Source organism: Athalia rosae, chromosome 6, assembly GCF_917208135.1.
Source record: "Athalia rosae chromosome 6, iyAthRosa1.1, whole genome shotgun sequence".
Lineage (NCBI taxonomy): Eukaryota > Metazoa > Arthropoda > Insecta > Hymenoptera > Athaliidae > Athalia > Athalia rosae.
The window spans coordinates 125,414-149,477 of record NC_064031.1 but is presented as its reverse complement, the minus strand read 5'-3'; the positions used below and the strand labels follow the sequence as shown (position 1 = coordinate 149,477).

Sequence of the window (24,064 nt, the reverse complement as noted above, 5' to 3'; positions counted from 1 at the left end):
AAGTATCGTTATTTAAATCATCTCTATTTTCGCTCGATGTCTAACTTCCAGTAAGACCGCATCAAAGCTCGTCGATAGCTCCTCAAAATTTGATCCGAATATATTTGGATACAACAATGAGATATGTAGAATTAGTCAACACCATTTATTAAAAGATATTTCCATTTAGTTTTCTTCCAGAAAAACAAATATCCCTTAAAAAGCATAAAAGTAATTTATTTATATTCGCTAACATTGATCCTAATCGAATAACTGACTATAATCGTATAGTAGAACTACGCAATGATTCATTTTTACATGAGATGAAAGAATTATTCCACGCAGAGCTGATTAAAATGAGAAATTCGGAAAAACAATAGATTTTACTCAAATATCTAAGCAGATTTCGCGAAGTTTTAGAAATTTCGCTTTTGGGCCTGGTCAGGGTAGCGCCTTTCGTCCATCGCCAAGGCCATGACTAGATCTTGAATGAGCTTCTGATTCTGATTACAGACTTTTTTCAGTTCAAGAATTTCTTCTCTCAACTGTTCTAATTGTAAATTATCATTATCCACCCCTCCGCCTTCCGCATCTTCTCCGGTATCCCGATTGTCGACATCATCATCCTCGTCATCCTCGATGGGTACACCTCGACGAAGAGTCGAACGTGCATCGCTGTTTAAATAAGTGTACGCGGTAGAGATGCTTGCCCTGTTACCGCAAATGGCACCGCTAATAGGGGTACTTTTCCGATCTCTAGCGATTTTATGAGCTGCAGCAAGGACTTCGGAAGGAAGTCGTTTTTCTCTGGGATTTAATGGACGTACCGTTAGAACAACCCTCATCGAAGAGGGAAGAACAAGCGCGGACCATCTCAACATTTTTATAAGTCTTCTAGGTAGCAGCCCAAGGAATAAATCGGTCTCAGTTTCGCATATAAGTTTAGTTTGGCGAACGAGTTTCGCTAATCCAGCGGTCTTTTGCAGTCCTTTGATATCATGAACGGCGATACCAACAAGAAGATTCATTAGAACAATAGTTACGAAAAGAAGAAATATCAGAAAACAAAGCTGCGATGATACTTGGAGTAGGAACCAAGATATACCTTTGGAACCGATTACGTCGGGACTGTCGTCGTCACTAGGGAAAAATAGATCCTCAAAATCTACCTCTCCGGTCATCATCACCAGGACTTTTATTAGTCCGGTATGAGGACTGCTGAAGGATTTTGACTTTGGAAACATAACGCAAAAGCTTGCTGTGAAACCGACAAGTAGACAGGCGTAAGCCATCAGAAGTTTGAAGACCTGAGCCTGAATACTTGTGAACATCGCAACGTAGGCGCCGAACATTGGAAGCTGACCTATCATCAGCATTAAATTTGCCCAACCGCATAAAACCGCGTAGGCACCAACGTGGTTTTGCCATCCGTACGTCTCTCCCGTGTAAACGAATGAAGTTGCCAATACGCTGATAACGACAGCCCATTCAACGAGATTGTCCACTTGGGTGAAGAACTGAACAATACAAATGAAGTTTGATATATCAGCCAGTTTGCGTATCGCTTCGAAAATAGTTAAAATTGTTAGGATATACCACTCAATATCAAGAATTGCGGGATATCTGTTTAGGAACTCGTAGACTATGGTTGGATCCCCGCAAAGTCCGCTATCATTTGTTGATTTCAGTTCACTCAACTTATCTTCGTTGTAACAATTGTGCGCGAAAGCGGTCATGACCCAAGCAGTCAGTACCAAAACATAAAGAAGATAGAATATGAGTCTTCCGAAGTAGTACCTTCTTATTTTCTGCCATTTCAGATGAAGGAAAGCCTGACACAATGGGTGCTCGAGGATTTCTTTGTATCCTTCTTCTACAAAGGTATTTAGGTACCTAATCTCGCCTTGTTGACCATGCTGAAGAAGTGGGTGAAAATCGAGTCGCAATTCCACCTCTCCCGTAGCCGATCCGTGTTGTCTCAGGGCTATCGAAGTATCCAACCGTTGTTTGAAGACGTTCAACGACGTTGGTGTCTTCCTAAGAATTATGGAAAGCGCGGTTGTTCCACCCTTAGTTCTGGCGGTGAGATCGGCGCCGTGTTGAATCAGGATATCAACGCATTGCGACAGTTCGTTCAGAGCAGCCACATGAAGGGGTGTATAACCGTACTTGTCGGCTTTATTAACATTCGCCTTCCAACCGACTAAAAACTCGCTCACATCGAAAGCTAGAGTCGATCTACCAAGGGCGACGTGAAGTGGTGTTCTTCCATCGTCATCTTCCGCATTGGGATCGCTTCTCCCGACCCTCAGGAGGACCTCTACGCTTTCCAATGAATGCGCCCTAGCCGCAAGATGAAGGGCGGTTTGAGCTCTGTGGTTTTTCAGGGCTGGATCCGCTCCCTTTTCCAAAAGTATTTCAAGGTTTTCAGCGCATCCGGCTTCAGCAGCCAAGTGAAGAGCGGTGTCACCTTTTCTTGTCGTCACGTCCACGCTACATCCCGCTTTCAATAGCTCTGCTAGGCAACCAGGATGTTCTCGATCGGTGACGTAATGAATAGGTGCAAATCCAGCACAGTCCAATGAATTTAAGGAGGGATTATTCGGCGCTATTAATCTCAATACATCAAGAGCGTTTGTTCTTGCCGCACAATGTAAAACGGTTTCATCGCCACCAGGATTCTCTTGCGGTATCCTTTCGACAAGAAATAATCTAGCGACTTCGTACGAATTGCCAAAAGCTGCGTATTGGAAAGGGGTGTATATCTTTCTCGATGTAATATTAGCTCCGTTTCTGATAAGAAATTTCACGCCATCCAACGAATTACTATACGCGCAAAGATGCAGCGCAGTTAATCCCTGCTCTGGTTCAGCGTGATTGAGATCAGCTCTAACGTCCAAAAAACTCGGAAGGAGATCACCGCGGCCAAGAAAACTTGCGTACAACATTAACGCATTTATTTCTGCCAAACTACACGTCTCCAAGACATGCTTCATGTTCTCGGCGGTTATACGACCTAACTCTAAGCCTTCCAATAATTGTAACCGCACACCGACACCTCGCGCGTGTTCGGTTACCAAAGTTTTAACAGTATCCCTGCAGACTCTGATGGCGCATTTTCCATCTTCAATAAAAGAGCTTTCGCTGTAGGTCATGGAATGCCAATGTGGTTCTTCTATCGGGGGTGGACTTCCGTACTCCAGACTGTCTTCCGGTGTCCAAGAGTCATCCGCTTCCGGTTCTGGGGCTTGTGGATAACCGGCAGCGCGCACCCAACGCGTAAGTAAAAGCGAAGGTGTCGTTTGGTACTTGATATTTTTTGGAACGGAGGATGTCACCAGCTGAAGACTCGTCATACGGTTTAGCTTCACTTTTTTTTTTTGTCCAGAAGGGGATGAAGTGCCCAACTGCTTTTCGCCCGAACCCATTTTGGTAGGTATAATATAACGTAGAAGCGTAGTCTTAATTCACATTGTGTTTAGTTGAGGGTGGACCTGAAACACCGATGTTCAATGTTACTAGGATATAGAAATGATACGATGCGTCACTCGGCGGTAAAATCTAACGATTCAACGCAGTACGTGTAGGTATAATTGAATGATTCAAGTGATTTGTGCAAATCGATAAAAATCGCAAAAATAAATTGGCTGTAGGCAGCGTTCGGAAAGCTGAAGGACCGGTTCTGGTTCCAGATGATGAGATCAGAAAGAGAAGTATCAAGCATTCCTGAGGCAAGTGGAGTCATATAACGCGTGTCTTCCAAAATCGGCTAGATCCATCATATTATCAACTCTATTAGGGGTCAGAAGAACTTTTTTAACAATAAAGTCACACGGTGTAACGCGGAAAAGGTGAGACGCTAAACAGATTGAATCACAAACGTGGAGGTGCAAAAAAAAAGGTATGGCGTCTTAAAAGACGGCTTCCAAAACCCGTTTACCTGGCCTATAAACTTGTGTTTCCGACAAAAGTGGAATGCATGAACAATGTAACATCAGAAATAAATAATGATTTGTATCCATGAATTTTTTTCCCGTGAGGTGACGTACAAAAATTTAAGCATGTAAAGGAAGCTGTTGGGGAAGACCCTGAACGAATCGGAATACATTGAACGTCAAATTTTCTTTCACATATATTTACAGATATACAGGTATACATGAATTGTAACTTACGAATTGTGGAGTGCGTATATTGAGACGCGCGATCGCAGCTGTTGTATATGAAAGCAGTTGAGTTACGTGGATGGAATAAACTCGTCCGCGTCTTTTCTCTGGTAAATCCGGATAATGATTGTTTCTCTGTCTTCATCACATAATCGTTCACGCATTGCTGACCATAACGTCACGATTTGGGTATATTAACATTACGTTTTTGTTCGACTGTTGTACGTGTCCCCACAAATTCATGAGTTACTTTCCATCACTAATTACGCCGCACAGATTTGGAATCATTTTCAAAACTATTACATGGAATGATAATATTGCCAGTTTAATTATAATTGCAGGGTGAAGGTGAAGGTGGAGGTGGAGGACAGGATGAAATTTTTCTTACTGAAGTGATTCCTATACTTATACGTAGGTATATTTACTTCACTCTACCGATCTCGAGGTAGAACTGCGGTTGATTCGAGTCCGGTTTTGCCCACAACCTGCCTCGCTATACGCGGTGAAGACTAGGATAAACAGGTGATAGTTGATTGGATTTTAAATATATGGTCATGTATAAGAGTCTTAAGAAGTGATTGTGTCGTTCCACTTTTTAGGGGAAAAGAACAAATACCATCTCGCGGTAATTCGGCACTAACGATCACGTGTGTCTAGTAAACTGATATGAATGAGAGACAAAAAGAAATGCGAGAGATAGACACACTGTTATTTTTTTTTTCTGAATATTATCGTTTGAAATGCAGACTGACGCATCATGGGATATTCTTGTGTATATTAGACGTTAGTCGCAATTTCAGAGCTATATTACAATTCTGGTACTGGATTACGCACTTTTTGAAATACGAATAGATTTTTCTTTCTATTTATTTTTATTCAAAAAGCAAGGTACGCACGGACGTATAATAACGTTGAAAAGATATGTAATGTTGCCGGATCAACACTGCGTAATTTTCACACGTCAATGAATGTTCTAAAATTGATCAGAGTCAAAGGATCACATCTTTATTTCTTGCTAGCTAGGCACATTATATCGTTGCGTAAATCCAGGTTCCACTGCACAGCAATTATTGAGTAGCGCCAACTATTTTGCAGACATCAATCGCACAATTTATTCTACATACCGCGTATGGTAATTGATATAATTATATTGCATTGGCCTTCCGCTGTCTGACGTCAGAATATTATACACTGAATACCCTGATTTTAATACACAATCGTCCCATTGGAATGATCATCCGTTTCATATCACCTTACGGTGATAGATATTGTACAGTTTAGAAAGATCCTCTCACGACTACAGCTAGAAATTGAGCTGACAGTAAACGAAAGAGTCTATTCTAATTCTCTAGAGGAATTAAATAATTTATAACGGACCCCGTGATTCATTCAGAACTAATAACCGTACAATTTTTGTTTTCCTTTAACTCTCCCGAACTAATCCGGTACACGTGACCTTTGATCTGGGGACAACAGATCGCAGCTACAACAACCGTATACTCATACGGTACTACAATAGCGTTAATGCGAATAAATGATGGACGAAAGAGAAACATAGTACTAATGGACTGATTAATCGTATGATAGGTATAGCTTGAATAAGAAAACTTACCGAATGGAGCAGTTACATCCTTTGTCGTTGACACGATAGCAAAAGGTGAAGCAAAACGCTGACGAATTGAAATCACCGGCATAACAATTCCACCACTCCTTATCCATTCCGTTAATCCCCATCTCATACTTCCAAGTGAAAATCCTACTCATACGGTCATTTGTAGATTGAAATTGCACATCATACGAATAAGAATGAACGCATCAAATCACATAAATTAATGCGTAATTTATAAATTTCTTCAGTATAATTGACGTTAAAATAGTTGAGTAGCCCGTTGAAATTCTTTTCCCGTAATTTATTCCAAATTTCACGGCATTATATTTGACACGCATTTTGAGAATTGTTTTTTGTGAATCTACGAATTTTTCCCATCGAGATATCACCATTTTTCTGCTTTGAAAATTCGATAACTCGGTCAATTTTAGAGATGGATCAATTTTTCTTTCAGATTCGGATTCCTGAGGTCAAATTACACACGAATAGTGTCATTCAATTGATTTTAAAAAAAATATTTCATTTTTGGCCCAAAAATCGAAAAAATCCAAAGGGGTACCCCTTGGAATTTTTGCGATGTTGGAGACCCACTTTAATTCGTCGCAATCCATGCATGGGTCAAAATATTCGAATTTCTCGGTCTACGAGGGAGCCCGAGCTTAGCTGGAGTCAGGTAGCCAGCAGGGTAGCACTTTGTTGTGAGACGTCACCTTCGGGGCTCAGCAGAGGTGACGCCCCACAACAAACCCCTCGCCCGTGGCTACCTGACTCCAGCCAAGCTCGGGCTCGCTGATAAATTGAGGAATTCAAATATTTCGACCCATGCATGGATTGCGACGAATCAAAGTGGGTCTACGACTAAAACCAATCGATATGTCTTATAATTTTTCTGCTTCCAACAGTGAATAATTGATGATTACTCGATCGATTGCATGATTAGATGATTTTGGCTTTCAGATTTGGATTTTGGAGCTCATTATACGTTAGATTACTCTTGAAGAACCAAAAAAAAATTCGATTTTTGAGCAAAAAATAAATCAATTTGTTAATTGGGTTTAATGTGCTTTTCTTACGTATTTTGACCTCAAGAATCCGAATCTGAAAGAAAAATTGATCTATCTCTAAACTTGACCGAGTTATCGCCAATTTTCAGCTTTTTGGGGTAAAAAATAAAAAATTCATTTTTTAGTCTATCTGAATGTAATTTGAGCTCAGGAATCCGAATCTAAAAGCCAAAATCATCAACTCATGCAATCGATCGAGTAAATCATCAATTTTCCGCTGTTGGGAGCAGAAAAATTATAAGACACATCGAGTGGTTTTAGTCGTAGACCCACTTTGCTTCGTCGCATCTATGCATGGAGCGAAATATTCGAATTTCTTGATTTACCAGCAAACCCGAACTTAGCTGGAGTCAGCGTAGCCAGCAGCGTAGCGCTTTGTTGTGAGACGTCACCTCTGCTCAGCCCTGAAGGTGACGCCTCAAAACAAACCGCGCGCCCGTGGCTACCTGACTCCAGCCAAGCTTGGGTTTGCTGTTAAATCGAGAAATTCGTTCGAATATTTCGCTCCATACATAAATGCGATGAAGCAAAGTGGGTCTACGACTAAAACCACTCGATATGTCTTGTAATTTTTCTGCTCCCAACAGCGGATAATTGACGATGACTCGACCGATTGCATGAGTAGATGATTTCGGCTTTCAGGTTTGAATTTTGGAGCTCATTATACGTGAGTTTACTCTTGAAGAACCAAAAAAAAATTCGATTTTTGAGCAAAAAATAAATCAATTTGTTAATTGGGTTTAATGTGCTTTTCTTACGTATTTTGACCTCAAGAATCCGAATCTGAAAGAAAAATTGATCTATCTCTAAAATTGACCGAGTTATCGCCAATTTTCAGCTTTTTGGGATCGAAAATAAAAAATTCATTTTTTAGTCTATCTGAATGTAATTTGAGCTCAGGAATCCGAATCCGGAAGAAAAATTAATCTATTTGCAAAAAAGACCGAGTTATCCTTTTTTTTTCGCGATTTTTGGCAGAAATTTGAGGATATCTCGAAGGGAAAAAATCGTAGCACAATTTGGACAACGGATTCGTGTTTCTGAGGTCAAAATACATAAGAAAGGTGCCATACGATCAATTTTTAAAAATAAAAATTTTTGGCCAAAATTTGAGATTTTTCGAAGGGGTACCCCTTACGATTTTTTCAAATTTTGGCCAAAATTTTTTATTTTTTAAAATTGATCGTATGGCACTTTTCTTTTGTATTTTGACCTCAGAAACACGAATCCGTTGTCCAAATTGAGCTAGGATTTTTTCCCTTCGAGATATCTTCAAATTTGTACCAAAAAATGCGAAAAAATGAGGATCACTCGGTCATTTTTGAAGATAGATCAATTTTTCTTCCAGATTCGGATTCCTGTGATTAAAATTGTAGGTAAATTACCCTATGCGGATTTGTCGACCGATATTCACGGACCGACTGATGACGATGAATTGTTCGTAGGTAAATTACCCCATGTGGACTTGCGTGGGAATCAGCTTATGTAACAAATCCGTGTGGTTCTATGATTTCTAATATGAATGGTACGCGGAGTGTCATGAAATCGCGATAACATAATGTCTTGGCTATTTTCTCTTAGCTCTATCTCACTGGGCAACTGGCTGGGGCTGGGGCTTGGGTCCATTGGGATGGCAGTCAGTTCATCTCTGTCTGGCATCTGATTGAATAGAATAGATTGATCGAAGAGAAGGTTACATCAGGCAAAGTAAATTCAACTGACACATATCACTGAAAGTTTTAATAAACGGAAAATGCTTGGTTTGTTTTAGTCAAAATCTTTTGTCAAAGACACGAAAATCATTTGTCTACAATAATCATATCAATGTTCAAATATTCGCTCGTGTCTAATTGACATACGAAAGATAGGATTTTAGTCATACTGCAACATTAGAGATCGATAATTATGCCGATTTTTGTTCGGTATCGGGCTAAATGCGGTAGACATTTAGAACTGCTGCAATCCTTTTCCCTAATGACGCAGTACTGTAATTCAAAGCATCACATGTTTTCCTTTTCCTTTTCTCATTCCTCATTTTTTTCTTTTTACCATCCTAAAAGCAAGGAAAAGTGATTACATTTGTCTACACAACAGATAACCGTCACAAATTTGAATCATTTGAACACCTGCTCTATCCCACATACTTATCCTTTGTTTTCCACAGGAGAGATCAAATTTTCAGATTTTTTTTCGTTCTCAATCATTAGGTGAGAAAGTGTGTCTCGGGCAGGGATGTTCATTCTGTGCTTTGATTCAATTTTGCTTAATGATTCTTTTTTAATTGATGGCTTAGCATCTTCTGTTTCTGTCGTTAGGCTATCAGCATTTTCAACTATGCTCAAAGCTTTTACGTCAACATCATCGAATCGTTCCACATCTTCGCCTTTTTTCTCTTCATTGTCCGCATATTCAAAATTTCTTTTTGCTATTGGTACCTCTGACCTGTCCTTATTAACATGCTCTGTTTTTTCATTCAATAACGTTTCCGCTTCTTGAAGTTTTTCTTCCGTTTCTTTCTTTATGGCATCTGCTAAAGAGTCTTGTAGTTGCACTAGATTTTCCTTGAGCTGTTGGCAGTCTTGAGATAAATCGTTGATATCTTCAATCGATTTAATATTCTCCTCAAGTGCTATATCTTCTATGACCTCTGCATTTTCAACAGTAGCCCCTACCACCTTTGCTTTTAATTGTGCAAGTAACGAAGATCGTTCACCCTGGAGAGCCCTGCAGAGTTGCTTGAGCCGAGCAAGCTTTCTACTAGTTGTTGCTAGCTCTGCGTCCCTCTGCTGTTTGTCTGCAGCCATCTCTAGGAGAGCTCCATGAGTATTTTCGCATCTTTGTTTCCACAAACTCAACTCTTTTTCCAACTTTAATATTTTGTTAGTCATCTGCAAGTATGAGATATTGGAGTATGTTAATTCAATCTTGACCAAACCTTTGAGATTTTGGGTAATCAGACTGTGACTACTACCTTTTCCATGCCATCCTTGAATCCTCCAAAAACCTCAGTATTTTTGGAAAGGGTCTTTTGGAATTCCTGAAATCTTTCTGTGTACATGCTTATCTGTTCTCTGAGCCCAGCTTCCACTACCTGATGTTGGCGTACTTTGATATAACACTCTGCGGATTTCTGTAAAATGTGATCATTGGACTAGACCAATAATTGTTCTCTTCGAATATAGGATTGAAACAGAAATAGCTTACCAATAAAAGCTGCTGTTTTTCTCTTAGTAGGACTTCCTTCTCAGCAGCCATTTGTAATCTGGCCTCAGCCAACTTATTTTCTGCCAATTGAGCTGAAAGTTCCATCTGCTGCTGCAGTTTTTCAACTTGTTGCGATCTAATTTCATACTGTTCACACATTGCTTTGAGCTTCTTAGTCATCTCTAAATTATCTTCATGAAGCTTCGTATTTTTCTCGTTATTTTGGTTCATCAGAGCTGTGATCTCGGACAGAGTAGTTTGAAACTTTGCAGAAACTTCTTTACGCTTTTCTTCTTCTTCTCTGATTTTTAATAGACTCTCATCTTTTACCGCTTTATTCTGTTTTTGCAATTCACGGCACAAGCTCTCTAGCCTACTCCGTGTTAATATGGCCTTACTATGTTCGCTCTGAAACTGTTCTTTCTCACGCTGTGTGACCGCCAATTTCTTCTCAGTTTGCTTCAACATAGTTTGTAATTTACGATTGTCATCGGCTATCTCTGAATATCTTTTACATATCGCAGCTAGCTTCTCCTCTGTTGTAGCCAAGCTGTTTAATGCTTTTAGAACTTGCTCTACACTCTTCTCGTCCTTTTTCTTCACCTTATCCTCTTTCATATTTTTTCTTTCCTTTGTATGCTCTATCGGTTTACACTATTGTGAAAAATTTGAAGATGCAAGTATTAATTTGATCAAATAAGTTCAAAATATTTTGAACAGAATAGTATTTACTTATTCAGAGTTATTTTGAGGAACCACTTGGAGTTATATCATCAAGATTGCTTTGTATACTTAAGAATGAATAAACTAAAAAATTGAAGTGGTAGAATTCATAGGTTGGAATGACTACATTTACTTTTGCGTCTACTCACTTCGTTTTCTTGCTTCTCTACTTCGTGTGTTCCGATTTTAACGCTATCAGAAATGGTGTTATCCATCATCGATACATCTATAAATAACAACGGCAAGGTATGATGTTTCAACTTACAACAGCCATTTTTAACGATTAAACACCGATCAAATTAGGAATATCATACATATTATAAATGGTAAGATACAAAACGCCGGTTGAAAGCAAACACAAGCCAGCAAGCCAGCGATCATCGTCATCGAAGAGCGATACTCTCGTCTCAGCCACTTGAGCTCGAATGAGCTCGAATTATCGATCTTATCTAAAAATTTTGCGGGATTTTTTGATCATTCTCTACTAGTTTTTACTCAGAATTCACTTTTACACATAGTACGCATATTGACTGATAATCCCGTGTACCGATCAAGTGAATAATTATCCCTGTTTTAAGTTTATTACTTATTCGTACGAATTATCGTATAACGTAGATCATTTAACACTCATGCAACGAAGAATTCTCCAAACAGGGATACTAATGTTCAATGAACGCACAAGATAATTGCAGCAAACACACACATGACGACGTGATTTTGAATACAACCGTCTTTTTACTTTTATACCTGCAGTCTTTGCGCCTTACGATGAAAAAAGACAAAATTCGATTCATCTACCGCATTATGCTTGTACAAGTCCAGAAACGAAATTAGTATTATTCTGAAACAATTTTGGTTTCACTTTTTGCGCTATGGATATTATAATGAATTGTAGACTAATTAGTACAAAATTAGGTTTGAACGTTCCTAACGACACTCCATACGCGCAGTTGAATGTAAAATGAAGAAAAGTAGAAAGCACGGGCATAAATGTGAGCAGAGCACAATGTGAGGTGGAGGCCAAAGACAGAGGTTTATTTCTGGGATATTTCTAAAGTTAGAATTGTAGAAGCTGAGACCATGTAGTTTGAGTTAACTGGCTCTTAACCGACGCCAATACGAGTCAAGTACACACACATAGGTATGATCCTCTACATAAATGATGCAGAGGAAGTTTCGGGAAAATGTTGAATTTCTGGGGTTCTTACATTTTAATTTTCAACTGATACAGAACCACGTTTACACCAAGCCGCACAACAGAAATCGAAAATAATTCTAAATCGACATCCTCGCGTCGTTTACCTATCACTGTCCTAACCGAAACAAACTCACATTGGTCGTCTGTATCGAGAAACACGTCATAATTGGCATACTTGCGATTGAGTTATTTAAATATATGATATCTTTATTGTTCGGAATGTCGGCTATTGTATGTTTATAAGAAACTTATAAAAAGACGGACCGAGAATACTTATTTACAAATATCTCCAGAAGCCATAGGCGTAAATATAAAATATTACAATTTGTGTGATACGCGTACGAAATGTACTACGGGTATCTGAATAAACCATACGTATCTTCGAGGTGTGTATACGTACACCCATGTGAGAGGGTATTTGCCTGATACCGAAATAGAATCACAGCAAAATGTGTGCAACCAGAGTGTAGTTGGTGAAGCAAAATCGCGATTGGAATACTGATGGCTTCAATTCCAATACCGATACTCCGATACTGGTGATCATCTGGAAGTCACACGTCCAATGAAATCCTTCGCAAATAAATTCTGAAACTGTGAAATAAAAATTCTTCCTACAGAGTGAATGATGTAGCCCCCGGTTTGGATAGAGAAAAAGACCTGAAAATCTAAACAGTTTGTCCCACATTCTTTCTATGTTTCCAGAGGTGTATAATAGAAAATAGGTATCATAGATATACACATATCTATGTAGGTATCCACAGAATTTGGAATAGGTAAACGAAAGGAAATAGCAACTTCATAAAATTAAGAAATCTGAGGAACGTAAAAAGGTAACATCATAGATATATTGAACATGTAACATTGTTCAATATATCTATGGTAACATGAAAATTATTGCAGTTGATGACGCAGAAACGGAGGCTGCCGAAGAAGTGGAGAGTGACTGCCTGTCCAACAGTTCCTATCGTAACAGACAAATCAATCGTAAAGAAAAAAGTGATTGTTGTTAATGAATGCCAAACATCTAGATTAAAGAAGTGCTTATACTTGTCATTCTTCCCTTTTCATTCGACCCACAGTTTTTTGCCGAAGAAGTAAATAAGTCGTATAACATTGGGTTGGTTGAAATTCATGTTGAAAGAGCTATTCAATGAATGAAAATTTGTTAAGTGTTAGATGATACCTAGCACTGAATCGACGATATGATGCACAGGAGTTGTATGATTGTGTGAACAGCGAATCGTTATTAATTAAAAAGTGTGATTTGGAAGCCTGAAGATTGATGTTATTAAGTATTGAATAGTGTATTATGTACCTTTGCCGTGAAAACAAAATAAACGACTTTTAGGAGAAGTTTGAGTTTTTATTCATGCACAATAAAATTGTTCATTAGACAAACACAGTAATTGTTGTAACGTTATTACTTGACTAGAATTATATTGCATCAACATTACTTCTTGGGTTGAATTAATATTGCATTCATATTGTTTCTATAGATATTTGAGATAAAATATTCGTGTATAGCTTTGAGATTTTAAGCATCGGAATACAAGTAGCGAACTCGAACTCTGGAAATTTTTGTCGATTAAAAATTTGATGATTTGCACACGAGGGACATATTATTTCTAATACGGACAGTTCACTCAAAATTACTCTATGTGGGCTACACGTAGACACCGTCCATTGATAATTATATTGTTCATTATTCGCACACGTTAAACGACCAATGAGAGTTGGAGACCCTAATGAACATCCTCTTTTATGGAGTAAAGTGGAAGTTATCGAGCGAAAATGATAGGCGAGCAACGGCCAGGGGTTGTTTGCATTGAATGCACGAGCCAAGGCGATCGCGCCGTACAGGGAGAGTGGGAGTGGTGGAGTTCTCTCGTTTCTTCCTCCCATCTTTCTCCCTCCTCTTTATCTAATTCCTTCATATAGCCTGTTAATCTAACGACGTAGTAAACAAAACTATGAGTTTCCGTATGCTTTCATTCAGTAAAGTGGCAACGGTGCGGGCGAACTGATAATCACGCTTCTGTGGACGCGTGTGCCGTCGCATCACTTGAGTGCCATCGATTTCATCATTTTCACGAGATAAAAACGATTTTTAATAAACTCTTCACAATGACGAATTGAGAAGACGGTAGGATCAATCGGTTACATAATAACATCAAACCTGTTTCCAGGAATGCGGTGTATATATAACTTGTCATATAGTTAGAAAAAAAGCGATTTCGCGTAGTACGCGACAAATAATTTCATCCGATAAAGACGATTGGAAATGAAGATTTTCTAAATTTTTGGGATCGATTCATGTCGAACACATTTGATTATGAAAATCGACAAATGAACTTGTTGCAGGAATTTCACTACGGGATTTCAAAGATACTCGTTTCACTTTCAAGAGTATAGGCATCTATAACAGTTAGGGCCCCCGAAAGGGCTGCCTAAGGCCACACCGTCTTCGAGGTAAACTAGTTAAAGTAGTACAAAAAAGTAGCCTGAAAATGGAAACAACATAATGTCGATCGCCTCCGATCACCAATTCAGAGTGCCGTAGAATAGGTACCTCTTATAATGCTTCGCGATTTTTTTTTCCGTCACATCGCATACGTGAGAATTGGACGTATGCGAGATAATAGATTGGTCGTCCATTATCTTTGAAAACAATCATATGGTAAAATGAGGAAAAAACGATAAAAAACCGGTGGTGAAACGTCATTTCGATAACAGAGTCAATCTGTATGGCGGTTGGGCAAGTCGGTTAGACGATTGACATTATTATTAATACAACATCGTATGAAAATTTCCCGTGAAACAAGGCCTCGATCTTATTGTTAGCCAAAATAAATGACTATGAATAATCCAACAAAATTGTCAAATCATGCGATTCCTGCTCTAGAAATCAGTATGGCCGTATGTGCATATACGTATGTAATGTATACATACATATAGACGTATTGTATAATATTGCAGTCTTCCTGACGCGGGCGGTTGCAGCTTTGCCACGGTGTTGATACAAATATCACCGGAGAGAAACACCAAATCGAAATGGAAGTAAATTTGAACCATATTATCCAATCGAGTGTACATGAGATCGGCGAGAACTTCTCTTCCACTATCGCAATCGATGTAAACTCAACAGCGATAGCGGAGATCAACTTACCTGGACCCGCGACTCGAAGACATGTTACAGTTGTCTCACAAATCGTTCTCACGATTGTTTATCTGACGGGTGTGATGGGGAGCGTGTCCGCTCTGGTCATTCTCTTTGTCCGGGACAAGGTGAAAAAAAATTGAGCTTATTATACTTCCTGCAACGCCGTAGGAACATTATTTTTTCAGAAAGAACAATCTAATTTGCGATTCGACTTAATTATAATTATTATTTTTTCATTATCATTGTTTTTATTTTCCTGTGGATTCCAGTAGGCCAAACTTTTAATGGACGTTACAACGCAGACAATAGTGTGGTTTCATGTTATGGTTCAATTTTACAGGTTCAATCCATTATAAACAAGAGATATCGCATAATTAAATCATTCATCTACCGATAAGCGATTCAACAGCAATTTCAAAGTTTCGCGTATATATTTTATTTTTGCAGAGAAGAAATCGTAAACATCTGCTGATGCTGCGTTGTCTCGCAACGAATGATCTGGTGGCGTTATTAGGAATGTTAGTACAGATGTATCTTACAATGTACGTTGACGACGCAGCGACCACGAGATTTTTCTGCTCCCTAAGAGTCGCCTGGAGATTCTTCGGCCTCTACAGCGGATGCGTAGGAATCGTAATGGCGGTCGAAAGATGGCTCGCACTTACAAGGCCTTTTGTATACCAGAAGGTACGTTGAACAAAATGATGCTCGCGTTTCGTTATTCTATTTCTAGAAAACAGTAACAGAAACCCTTGTACAATTTTTTTTTCAAATACTTCTCCCCGCAGAACTAGAAGTACGCACAGACACGATATTTTTCTAGACGTGTTGGGACAATTATTTATCATACTTACACATAAGTCAATTTATTTAATCGTGCCAAGATTACAGGAGCACAAACTTTAACCCCGCCAGCGATTCGACATCCATAGTACGATATGATACCGATACATTTGGTACGCGCAATGTCAATTTTTTGAGTCGCATATGGCATGTATCGTTAGTTCTCTGTATAATGATGAACAAATGAAACAATGGCATATGTATCAATACATACATCTACCATTCAACGCGTATTATTTTTGCCATCAAATTGACTATTGTTTATTAGTCGTCGACGCGATATAACAATAGTTACATGGCCATTACTCCAGCGGTATCACAGTGTGTGGTCCTTGTATCTAACGAAGTTATGACGACGACGATCGTAATAATAACTATAACAATAATTAAATTATCAACAGCGAAGCACCACTAATCCATCATCATTGACTCGAGAAATCCACATAGCTGAGATAATCCCGATCAACACGTATACCTATATATATTCATCAATCGAAGCCACGGTAAAATAATTGCAACATGCACCCTACAGTTACGAAAAGATACATTGTATTTAATTTTTATCCGGATCAATGCCGAAAGTGCAACGCATGGACGAAACAAATCTACAACAATTTTGGAGTTTAGATATTTTATTCAACGCGTTTCTTCTTTTGCAAAGGTATTACATTATTGCTCTTATATGCGCTAGCTGCCGGTAATTGAGAATATAAATGAGTTAGTTATGTTTTATGAAGGATCCCCGCATGGGTTCCGATCAGAAGGCCCAACAATATATCTGATTACACGGACTAACGACGATGCATATGCCCACGGATAAGCGACAAAAAATTAGTGATTCATTTCATGCGACATATTCGACTCACGGTGTGTTCGTTTATCATCGTGGAAAGAAATTTTTTTTCTCTGTAACCATTCTTTGAGCGTCTTCATCTTTCCGTTGACCAGACCTAAGGTATATATGTATACAGGGTGATGCTTTTTAATCGCGCCAAGCTGATATCTCCGAAACCAAGCAAGATTCGCGAAGGCACTTCGAACAAAACTTATAGGATATCAAGGGGACAAGAATATGGTACAGTCACATCTTCTGTAGGCTGAGGCGCTGAGCTGTAGTGAAGGTGAACTTGATTTTTTCAAATGAAATGACATATTTTTTTCTCCAAAATACGAAAGAGGGTCATATTCTGCACTAAAGGGAAAAGTGTGCAATTGTTATACGATCAAATACATACTCTGTATATTATAAGCACGTACAGGTATACAATATGTATAAGTATAGACACAAAACCAGAGGCATCATCAATCGAAATCAATGTCGGATCGTCATTCCTCCAAATGAATTCAAGCATGATGAATGAGCAAAATTATGCCGCATATTTTTAATTCAACGCATCAACTTCATGGATCTATTACGTTTCAAACATAACAATCAGCATTCAACTCACGTGAACAGGAATTATTTAAGGATTAAGCAGCTTCAAACTCGTTTGAAGATCCTTAACGGTTCCGTTCAATATATCAATGGTTCCATTAAATCAATTCGATTCGCGATTATGGGGTACCTGATCGCGAGTAGCTTAACCCGGGGCAAATCTCTATACAATTTAGCAGGTGACGTATCCTGTCATCGCGCGATGCATGTTTCTACTTGGGACAATCGCCGCTGTACTCAGTTTTTTACCATTGGCTGGTTTTGGCACATATTACAAAAAAAAACGGCTGCTCCCGTTATAGAGATGCCACCGATCCCGAAGACATCGCATACGCTTACGTATTCTGCTTTTTTGGTAAGTCCTCAGTAAGTTGGAGTCATTGCTTCTTGTTCTCTTCGTCAAAATAGCTATAAACTTGACGATATGTATTGCAGGGACGCTGTTGTGCCTTTCCATCGTCTGGTGCAACCTGGCGGTCTCCAGAGCTCTTGGGAGATTAAGTAGACGATCGGGAGTGATCAGAAGGATTTCCAAGGCATCTTCGAGAGCTAAACCACTTCTTAGCTTGACTACAGGTCCTCCGCCCCAAGTTGTTGCTACTGCCGAAGAAAGGGCATTCGCTCGTCTGATGGCTGGCCTATCGATATCGTTCGTTGTTTGTTGGATGCCCCAAATGGTTTGTGAAAATATAAGCGAGCTCTTCTGTTTCGCACATATTACTTTTCCGACTAGCTGTTGAAGCGATCATCAGATGCTTATATCCATCTGACGTCACTGCGTTCGTTCACGTGTTTGGTCCTGAGTTTTTTTACGATACCTTATACACCGAACACGAACACAGAATAATAATCACGCAGAAATAACGAGTACGTATCGTGCGCACAATGATCGTGAATATTTATTCCGTTTGATTCGACTGTAGTAAACCACCAATACTGTAATAAATCGTTTTGCTGTAAGTGTCCTTGGTGAACATTGACCAGGATCAATACTGTTCAATTAGGATTTCCGTCGCCGATAGTCACTTCCTCAATAATAATTCAAAAATTCATGAATCACGTATGGTACTTGAACCCTCTGCGAATCACATAACGTACGCAATTATATTCGCTCAACTCATTTCAAGTTCATACCATTTACAAGGCGCGTTCTATGGCGCAAACAATGATCTATAACGCTAACAAAGGGTGTAGAATACGTACTACCAAAACCGACTATACTACAGCTTCGTGAGTGTACTACGTACGTATGTGCCACCTTTGCATCGCAATGTATTATTTATTTCTATTCACTCAAATCATTCTATGAGATATTGTCATAATAGCTCGTTATTTTTGTTTTTTGTTTACATAGATATCAATTCCCTTGGCTCAGTACTCTTTGACCCTCGAAAAAGGGATGACGTTCAGTCGGAGGTCGATTGCAATATTCAGTCAGATCGCCGAAATTCTCCTGTGCGTTCACTTCACCCTGGATCCGTATATTTACGTGTTGATGCGAACCCGACCGAGATTTACTCTTTTCAAACCACTTTGTCGGGTATGTCGATCCGAGAGAAGTCGCTCCAGTTCATTCACCGGTAAGCTAATTAGGGAAGAATTGTACCACTTTGAATCCAATACATGAAGATTCCGAGTTATGAATTTCTCGTCATAATTTTTATTCTACTACAGGAACTACGGATCAACAGGTTAGTACCGGTGACCCGCCTACCCCCATAACCGAAGCTCCGTCAACTCCGGTAAGCGAAGAAATGGAACCACAATTAACAGCGGCTGCTGTCTGAAGGGTTCAACACGCTTGTCAGAAAAGATACGAAGAAGCCAACTTTCGATCATCCGGCGTGAAGAAAGCCTTTAAAGTAGATGGCATACAAGGGCGATGCGCTCTTTCAATTTTACAATTACCATAAGTATAACCGAAACAATCTCTGTGATCTAGCGATCATGTAACATATGTAGTACGTACGTACGTACATGGTAGTATCATAGTATGTAATCAACCCGAACTCAAAATTAGAGGTATCAGAAGGTTTTAACATAAGTGGATTACTGGGCTGCATATTTTAGATAGAACAAGCTCCTAAGAGTAATTCATAAAGTCTTGAATAAAAAGTGAATGCAATAAAAAAAAAAATGACAATCCAAAAGTGCACACCTCACACGCTCATGTCATTACTGCGATAAAAGTTGGAAGAGTGAGTAAAAAAATTCGACTATGTCAAGTTTAGACTACCTATTTATGAACGTGAAATAAAAACACCAAAAATGCTCTTTTATAGTGCATGCCATTCGGTAAATTTGTCCGTATTATATCTCAAGTAGCTTTTTGTTTCTATAATGACCTAAATCATATCTTTATTATAATAGAATTGCTGGACGGAATATCCTCTTAATATCAGTGACATTTTTTTTTTATTACGGTATAGGTAAATAATAGTTCAATATATCTATGGTATAAGTGTTGTGTAAAATTAGTGGCAGTGGCCGAAGCTGACATAATTACGTATTGCGTTTTCGACCGATAAACCTCTCCTGCTACGAGTCCGAGGCGTGCAATATGTACTAAAATGAAATCGCGCATTAGACGTTCCTTTATGGCAAACAACAATAGGTATGATAGGAATGATAGGCATACCGATATATGCAACCCGGGATACGACTCTGCCAACACCGCCATTTTTAAAAAAATTAAACAAAAGAGCATCTATGAAAATCTTACATTTCCGACGCCAGCGCCACCAAACAGAATATATGTCTATGCTGGTAGTGTTCCTCCTAGCACAACGGTACACTGACGTATACTTGGCCTCCCGGAGTCGTCATGCAGTAAATTTCGGCTCGCATTACGCATGATTGACGCGTTGCTTTTGCTTAGGGGTGCACTTATTACTGGGCACACATTGGCCAAATCTTTTAATAAAAACTAAAAAATAGATCGACGACAAATCCAGCATGACAAAAGGGCCAATTGTGTATCTGACAAGAAAGGAAGTGATTTCGGCATGCCATCGATTGCATAGGTATTTAATTTGATACAGCAATAAGAGTATGACGGTGAACTTGCGTGCATCACAGATGGTTGACGTGGATTTCGAATTCATTTTTATGTTTCAGCCCGCACTTAACGGACTCAGAAAATGTAGAAATTTACGGAAAGTGTAACAATTTTTGGGGACATGGACACAATTATACCGGTGAGAAAATGTGTTTGATCATTGAATTTCTCTTTATTTTATAGAATCAAATTTTTACAGTAGAAGTCACGGTAAAGGGCCCTATGAACCTGGAAACTGGAATGGTCATGAACATTGCCGAGTTGAAGACTTACGTAAAAAACGTGCTTATGGACCAGCTTGACCACAAAAATTTGGACAAGGATGTTCCTTACTTTGAAAATGTTGTATCAACCACGGAAAACGTAGCGATTTTTATTTTCCAAGAACTGAGAAAGTTAATTCCCAATCCAGATCTATTGTACGAGGTGAAAATTTACGAGACTGATAAAAACATCGTTATCTATAGGGGCGAATGATTGATTGATTATGAGAGTAATTGCACAAGCTGTATATCTACATGGATCCATTAATAATGTAATAACTATGATCATGGGTGAATATGATAAAACTCGCGATGGTGCAAATAAATGATGCATTCCAAATTTTACGGATCCCTTTCATCTTGAAACCTACTTTCATTATCTCGTAATGGGATACATTTGCATACCATAATATAATATTATAATAGGGTGCTCCAAATAAAAACGTTTTGGTCCCATCATCACAAAAGTTTCTTGTGGATGAAAAGTAAATCCTTCCACAAGCCCAGCTCCATATTTTAATTTTACATGACGCTCAACAGTTTATCGTTTGCCCATATAAATAACATGTCAAGAAAATTTTTTTTTTCATTCTGATCTCAAAAAAAACCTTTCGCTATTTCGATGGACATGATCTCATAGGAAATATTTATATAGGTAAACGAAAAACTGTTGAGCGTCATGTAAAATCGAAATACGGAGCTAGGCTTGTGAAAGGATTTATGTTATATTCACTAGACTTTTCGGACAATAAGACTCGAAAAAAAATGTTTTTTTTCGAGCACCCTAATATATACATATATACATACGCGCGCGCGCCAAGCCACGCACGTAGTATATCTAGTAGAAGTGTACAAAACAATAATATGCATACCATTCCCAATAGCTTCGAAAAAATCAGCCGTACAAAAGTTTTTCTATTAGCACTCAAGCTTATCATTGGAAGACCAAAAGCTATTTTGGCATCGACAATTATTAAGTAATACTCAACTAGAAAAAAATTTCTCATTATTTGTTTTCGGTGAATTTCAGTCTTTTCATTGAAGCAATTAATTTATATCATAACAACAATCATTTCTCCCGTTTTAAAATTTACAAAAATCCACCTCCGATGCTCAACTACTTCTTTTTTTTATTATTGTTCAATAACGAACCTTCGAATTCTAACATCTGTGGTAACTTATTCAACTGGCTTCTGAGCCCACGTTTATTCAAGTAGCTACAGAATAATTCTAATATGTGCTCATCCGCTATAGCTCTGGAGGTTAATTGGTAAGTATTATAAGCATAACCAGAGAACTGCAAGCGACATATATTCAGATATTTCTGTATTCGATTATTTTATACACCTGAAATTGTATTAAAATTCTCGTATACTGACGGTTGGAAATTAAGACAATTCTCCTGCTAATGCAAGTAATTATGAAAACGTAAAATCAATTTCACAGATCAGCAAATCGATTGTTATATATTGGTATTAGAATCTACCTTGAGGTAACTTCTGATGGTAACGTAAGGTATGCCGAGTTCAAAGTCATTCCTCGGCCAATATTTCAATATTGGCAAATGATGAGGTTTCTCTTCTGATACTGAAAAATAAGCAAACAAGACTGCGGCTGTATAACTAGCGATGAAAATAAACAAGTGCCAAAATGCATGAAGATAAGGAAAATTTAAATTCAACCAAGTGTCACAGAACAATCGATCGTTGAGCCAGCAAATCACTGCCAATATCCAAATAGCTCCGCAACGAACACCAAGCCGATAAACTCTGACAGATTTTGTCCTGTAGATAATAAAACTTTGGTCAAATTATCAAATTAGTCAAAGCCTGGTTGTTGTGTGATATTATATTTTTCAATCATAGGTCAAATCGTTGCATGATTGATAGATGCGCAGAGAGTAAGTTCTCTTAGAGCAAGGATGAAAGAAGTGATTAGCATGAAAGGAGTCACCTCTTCAGCTCGATGGCCATGAACCAAAAAGCAGGAATGCACAGAGTCATGAGTGCAAATGCATTTATAAATGGCTGCACAATGGCCAGACCAGTGGCAACAACAGTTGATAAAATGGCAAATATGGACAACTTCTTCCTATTGTTTTGAAACATGGTTGGAAAATATCTTCTTGGAAAAAACATACAGAATCCTGCCATGTATACCCATAATATCGCAAGCTCGTCCAATAGTTGCCCTAGAATTATTGAAAAATTATAGAAATAATTATCACAAGGAATTCACTATAAAACTGATTGAAACTGATCTGTCTGTTACATTATCTGTGACCAGGTGTGGATTATCGGCTAACCTGTAACCCTGAAATAAATTATTATTGTTCTTACCTATCAACGATAGTGTGGCATGAAAGTATGCGCTGCTAGCTCCTACAATCATTAATAAGAACCAGATGATATGAATTCCAGGATTAACAAATCTTCCATAATCTCTGAAGAGGTGCATCAATACTGGCGGTAGTAGTAGAAATACCACATTACTAAACTGAAAATTTATTATCTCAGATTAGTCTTTGTGCGACTCAGTGAGGATTTTCCATGCAGAACAAAATACTCGCAGAATCGTACACTAACAAGAAAAACAATGCTACGAATTGAATGAAAAAAGAAGGGTTGAAATTATATTGCTTCGTTTGCTTACGGATTATTATTTATTCAACCATTTTGATAAAAAAAAAACAAACAGATTTTGAATTATCGATTATCGAACGTTAAATCTTTAACAAAATTAGAATAAAAAAGTAACATCAATCTTTCTATCAATGAATCTTTGAAACAAAGAGATTCAAGCTCTCATCGCGAGATACTACAATTTCTTGTGTATATTTACCGTATTTGTAAATTCTGCTATGCTAGGAGATATGTTGTAATTTCCTTCACACCAATCGATTGGTGAACTCCCGGGTTCAAAGGGCTTCCACATTTTGTTTCGATAATTACCAGGATATTTAGTAAAAGTGGTCCGACTATGAGGGAAACAATGACATCACTCGCTGGATGCTTCAGACGTTGATCAAACGATGTTGTAAAAGTGATTGAACTTGCATCAACCTTATAAAGAACACTAATAATTATTGAGAAGATGATTGTTGGCTGAATCCACAGTACGTTAGTAAGAAAATGTTATGCCAAATAGCTAATTTTATTTATTATTCCAGCAGTGTTTCAGCCTTGGTTTCACCGTGGCGACTACTGCGCACGTTCTCTGCTTTGTTTTGACAGAGTGCCTATGCGTACGCGTTTGACATCTTCGGGCAACCATTAACAGCTGACTGACTAGTTTGTATTTGTAAGTTGGTCGTTCAGCGAGCCCGAGCCCAGGCTGAAGTGCGCATGCAAACGTGCGCGTCAGTG

General features: G+C 38.5%; 4 protein-coding genes and 2 long non-coding RNA genes across 14 annotated transcripts; 3 read left to right on the top strand and 3 right to left on the bottom strand.

Moving 5' to 3' along the window:
* Positions 1-130: 130 nt before the first annotated feature.
* Positions 131-6,177, bottom strand: LOC105683140 (transient receptor potential channel pyrexia). Of its 2 annotated transcripts, XM_048656386.1 has the most exons (3): positions 5,755-6,176; positions 4,152-4,438; positions 131-3,473 (listed from the first exon to the last, which is right to left on the bottom strand). In XM_048656386.1, the coding sequence occupies exon 3, from the start codon at positions 3,405-3,407 to the stop codon at positions 396-398; it is 3,012 nt and encodes a 1,003-aa protein (XP_048512343.1). In that variant the 5' UTR covers positions 3,408-3,473; positions 4,152-4,438; positions 5,755-6,176; the 3' UTR covers positions 131-395. The 2 variants fall into 2 exon arrangements, with proteins under 2 accessions (XP_048512343.1, XP_012250937.2); XM_012395514.3 differs by lacking the exon at positions 4,152-4,438 and having other exon boundaries at positions 5,755-6,177.
* Positions 3,480-4,438, top strand: LOC125501283. Its single transcript, XR_007278817.1, has 2 exons — positions 3,480-3,830; positions 4,122-4,438. It is a non-coding gene; the product is annotated as an uncharacterized LOC125501283 (long non-coding RNA).
* A 2,363-nt stretch (positions 6,178-8,540) lies between the features above and the next one.
* Positions 8,541-23,988, bottom strand: LOC105683142 (alkaline ceramidase). 7 transcript variants are annotated; one of them, XM_048656389.1, is made up of 7 exons: positions 11,490-11,924; positions 11,057-11,191; positions 10,892-10,968; positions 10,020-10,673; positions 9,787-9,945; positions 8,960-9,703; positions 8,541-8,868 (listed from the first exon to the last, which is right to left on the bottom strand). In XM_048656389.1, the coding sequence occupies exons 2-6, from the start codon at positions 11,127-11,129 to the stop codon at positions 8,960-8,962; spliced, it is 1,707 nt and encodes a 568-aa protein (XP_048512346.1). In that variant the 5' UTR covers positions 11,130-11,191; positions 11,490-11,924; the 3' UTR covers positions 8,541-8,868. The 7 variants fall into 7 exon arrangements, 5 of the variants coding, with proteins under 5 accessions (XP_048512346.1, XP_048512347.1, XP_020706438.2 ...); XR_007278811.1 differs by lacking the exons at positions 8,541-8,868; positions 8,960-9,703; positions 9,787-9,945; positions 11,057-11,191; positions 11,490-11,924 and adding exons at positions 22,186-22,483; positions 22,653-22,890; positions 23,039-23,195; positions 23,541-23,988 and having other exon boundaries at positions 10,475-10,673; XR_007278812.1 differs by lacking the exons at positions 8,541-8,868; positions 8,960-9,703; positions 9,787-9,945; positions 11,057-11,191; positions 11,490-11,924 and adding exons at positions 22,186-22,483; positions 22,653-22,890; positions 23,039-23,195; positions 23,541-23,988 and having other exon boundaries at positions 10,660-10,826.
* Positions 13,945-19,515, top strand: LOC105683151 (prostaglandin D2 receptor). Its single transcript, XM_020850747.2, is given in 8 exon segments — positions 13,945-14,083; positions 14,917-15,225; positions 15,548-15,787; positions 17,555-17,664; positions 17,666-17,733; positions 17,814-18,055; positions 18,733-18,958; positions 19,053-19,515. Coding segments are annotated over 7 exon segments (1,233 nt in total). The 5' UTR covers positions 13,945-14,083; positions 14,917-14,991; the 3' UTR covers positions 19,166-19,515.
* LOC125501281 lies at positions 19,750-20,154 on the bottom strand. Its single transcript, XR_007278815.1, has 2 exons — positions 20,017-20,154; positions 19,750-19,943 (listed from the first exon to the last, which is right to left on the bottom strand). It is a non-coding gene; the product is annotated as an uncharacterized LOC125501281 (long non-coding RNA).
* On the top strand, positions 20,173-21,039 carry LOC105683154 (6-pyruvoyl tetrahydrobiopterin synthase). Of its 2 annotated transcripts, none has more exons than XM_012395543.3 (3): positions 20,173-20,401; positions 20,496-20,575; positions 20,639-21,039. In XM_012395543.3, exons 1-3 carry the CDS (start codon positions 20,334-20,336, stop codon positions 20,911-20,913), a joined length of 423 nt encoding a protein of 140 aa, XP_012250966.1. In that variant the 5' UTR covers positions 20,173-20,333; the 3' UTR covers positions 20,914-21,039. The 2 variants fall into 2 exon arrangements, with proteins under 2 accessions (XP_012250966.1, XP_012250965.1); XM_012395542.3 differs by having other exon boundaries at positions 20,180-20,401; positions 20,636-21,039.
* Positions 23,989-24,064: the final 76 nt, after the last annotated feature.

Bases quoted from the DNA above. Each gene is read 5' to 3' on its own strand.
- LOC105683140 (XM_012395514.3), bottom strand. From the start codon at position 3,407: ATGGGTTCGGGCGAAAAGCAGTTGGGCACTTCATCCCCTTCTGGACAA.
- LOC105683142 (XM_048656389.1), bottom strand. From the start codon at position 11,129: ATGACGATGATCGCTGGCTTGCTGGCTTGTGTTTGCTTTCAACCGGCG. The intron at 10,969-11,056 runs GTATGATATTCC...TGTTATTTATAG, and splicing joins TATCTTACCATTTATAATAT to ATGTATCGATGATGGATAAC. The intron at 9,704-9,786 runs GTAGTAGTCACA...TCATACTTGCAG, and splicing joins TCAAGGATGGCATGGAAAAG to ATGACTAACAAAATATTAAA.
- LOC105683154 (XM_012395542.3), top strand. From the start codon at position 20,334: ATGACAAAAGGGCCAATTGTGTATCTGACAAGAAAGGAAGTGATTTCG. The intron at 20,402-20,495 runs GTATTTAATTTG...TTTATGTTTCAG, and splicing joins GCATGCCATCGATTGCATAG to CCCGCACTTAACGGACTCAG. The intron at 20,576-20,635 runs GTGAGAAAATGT...AAATTTTTACAG, and splicing joins ACATGGACACAATTATACCG to TAGAAGTCACGGTAAAGGGC.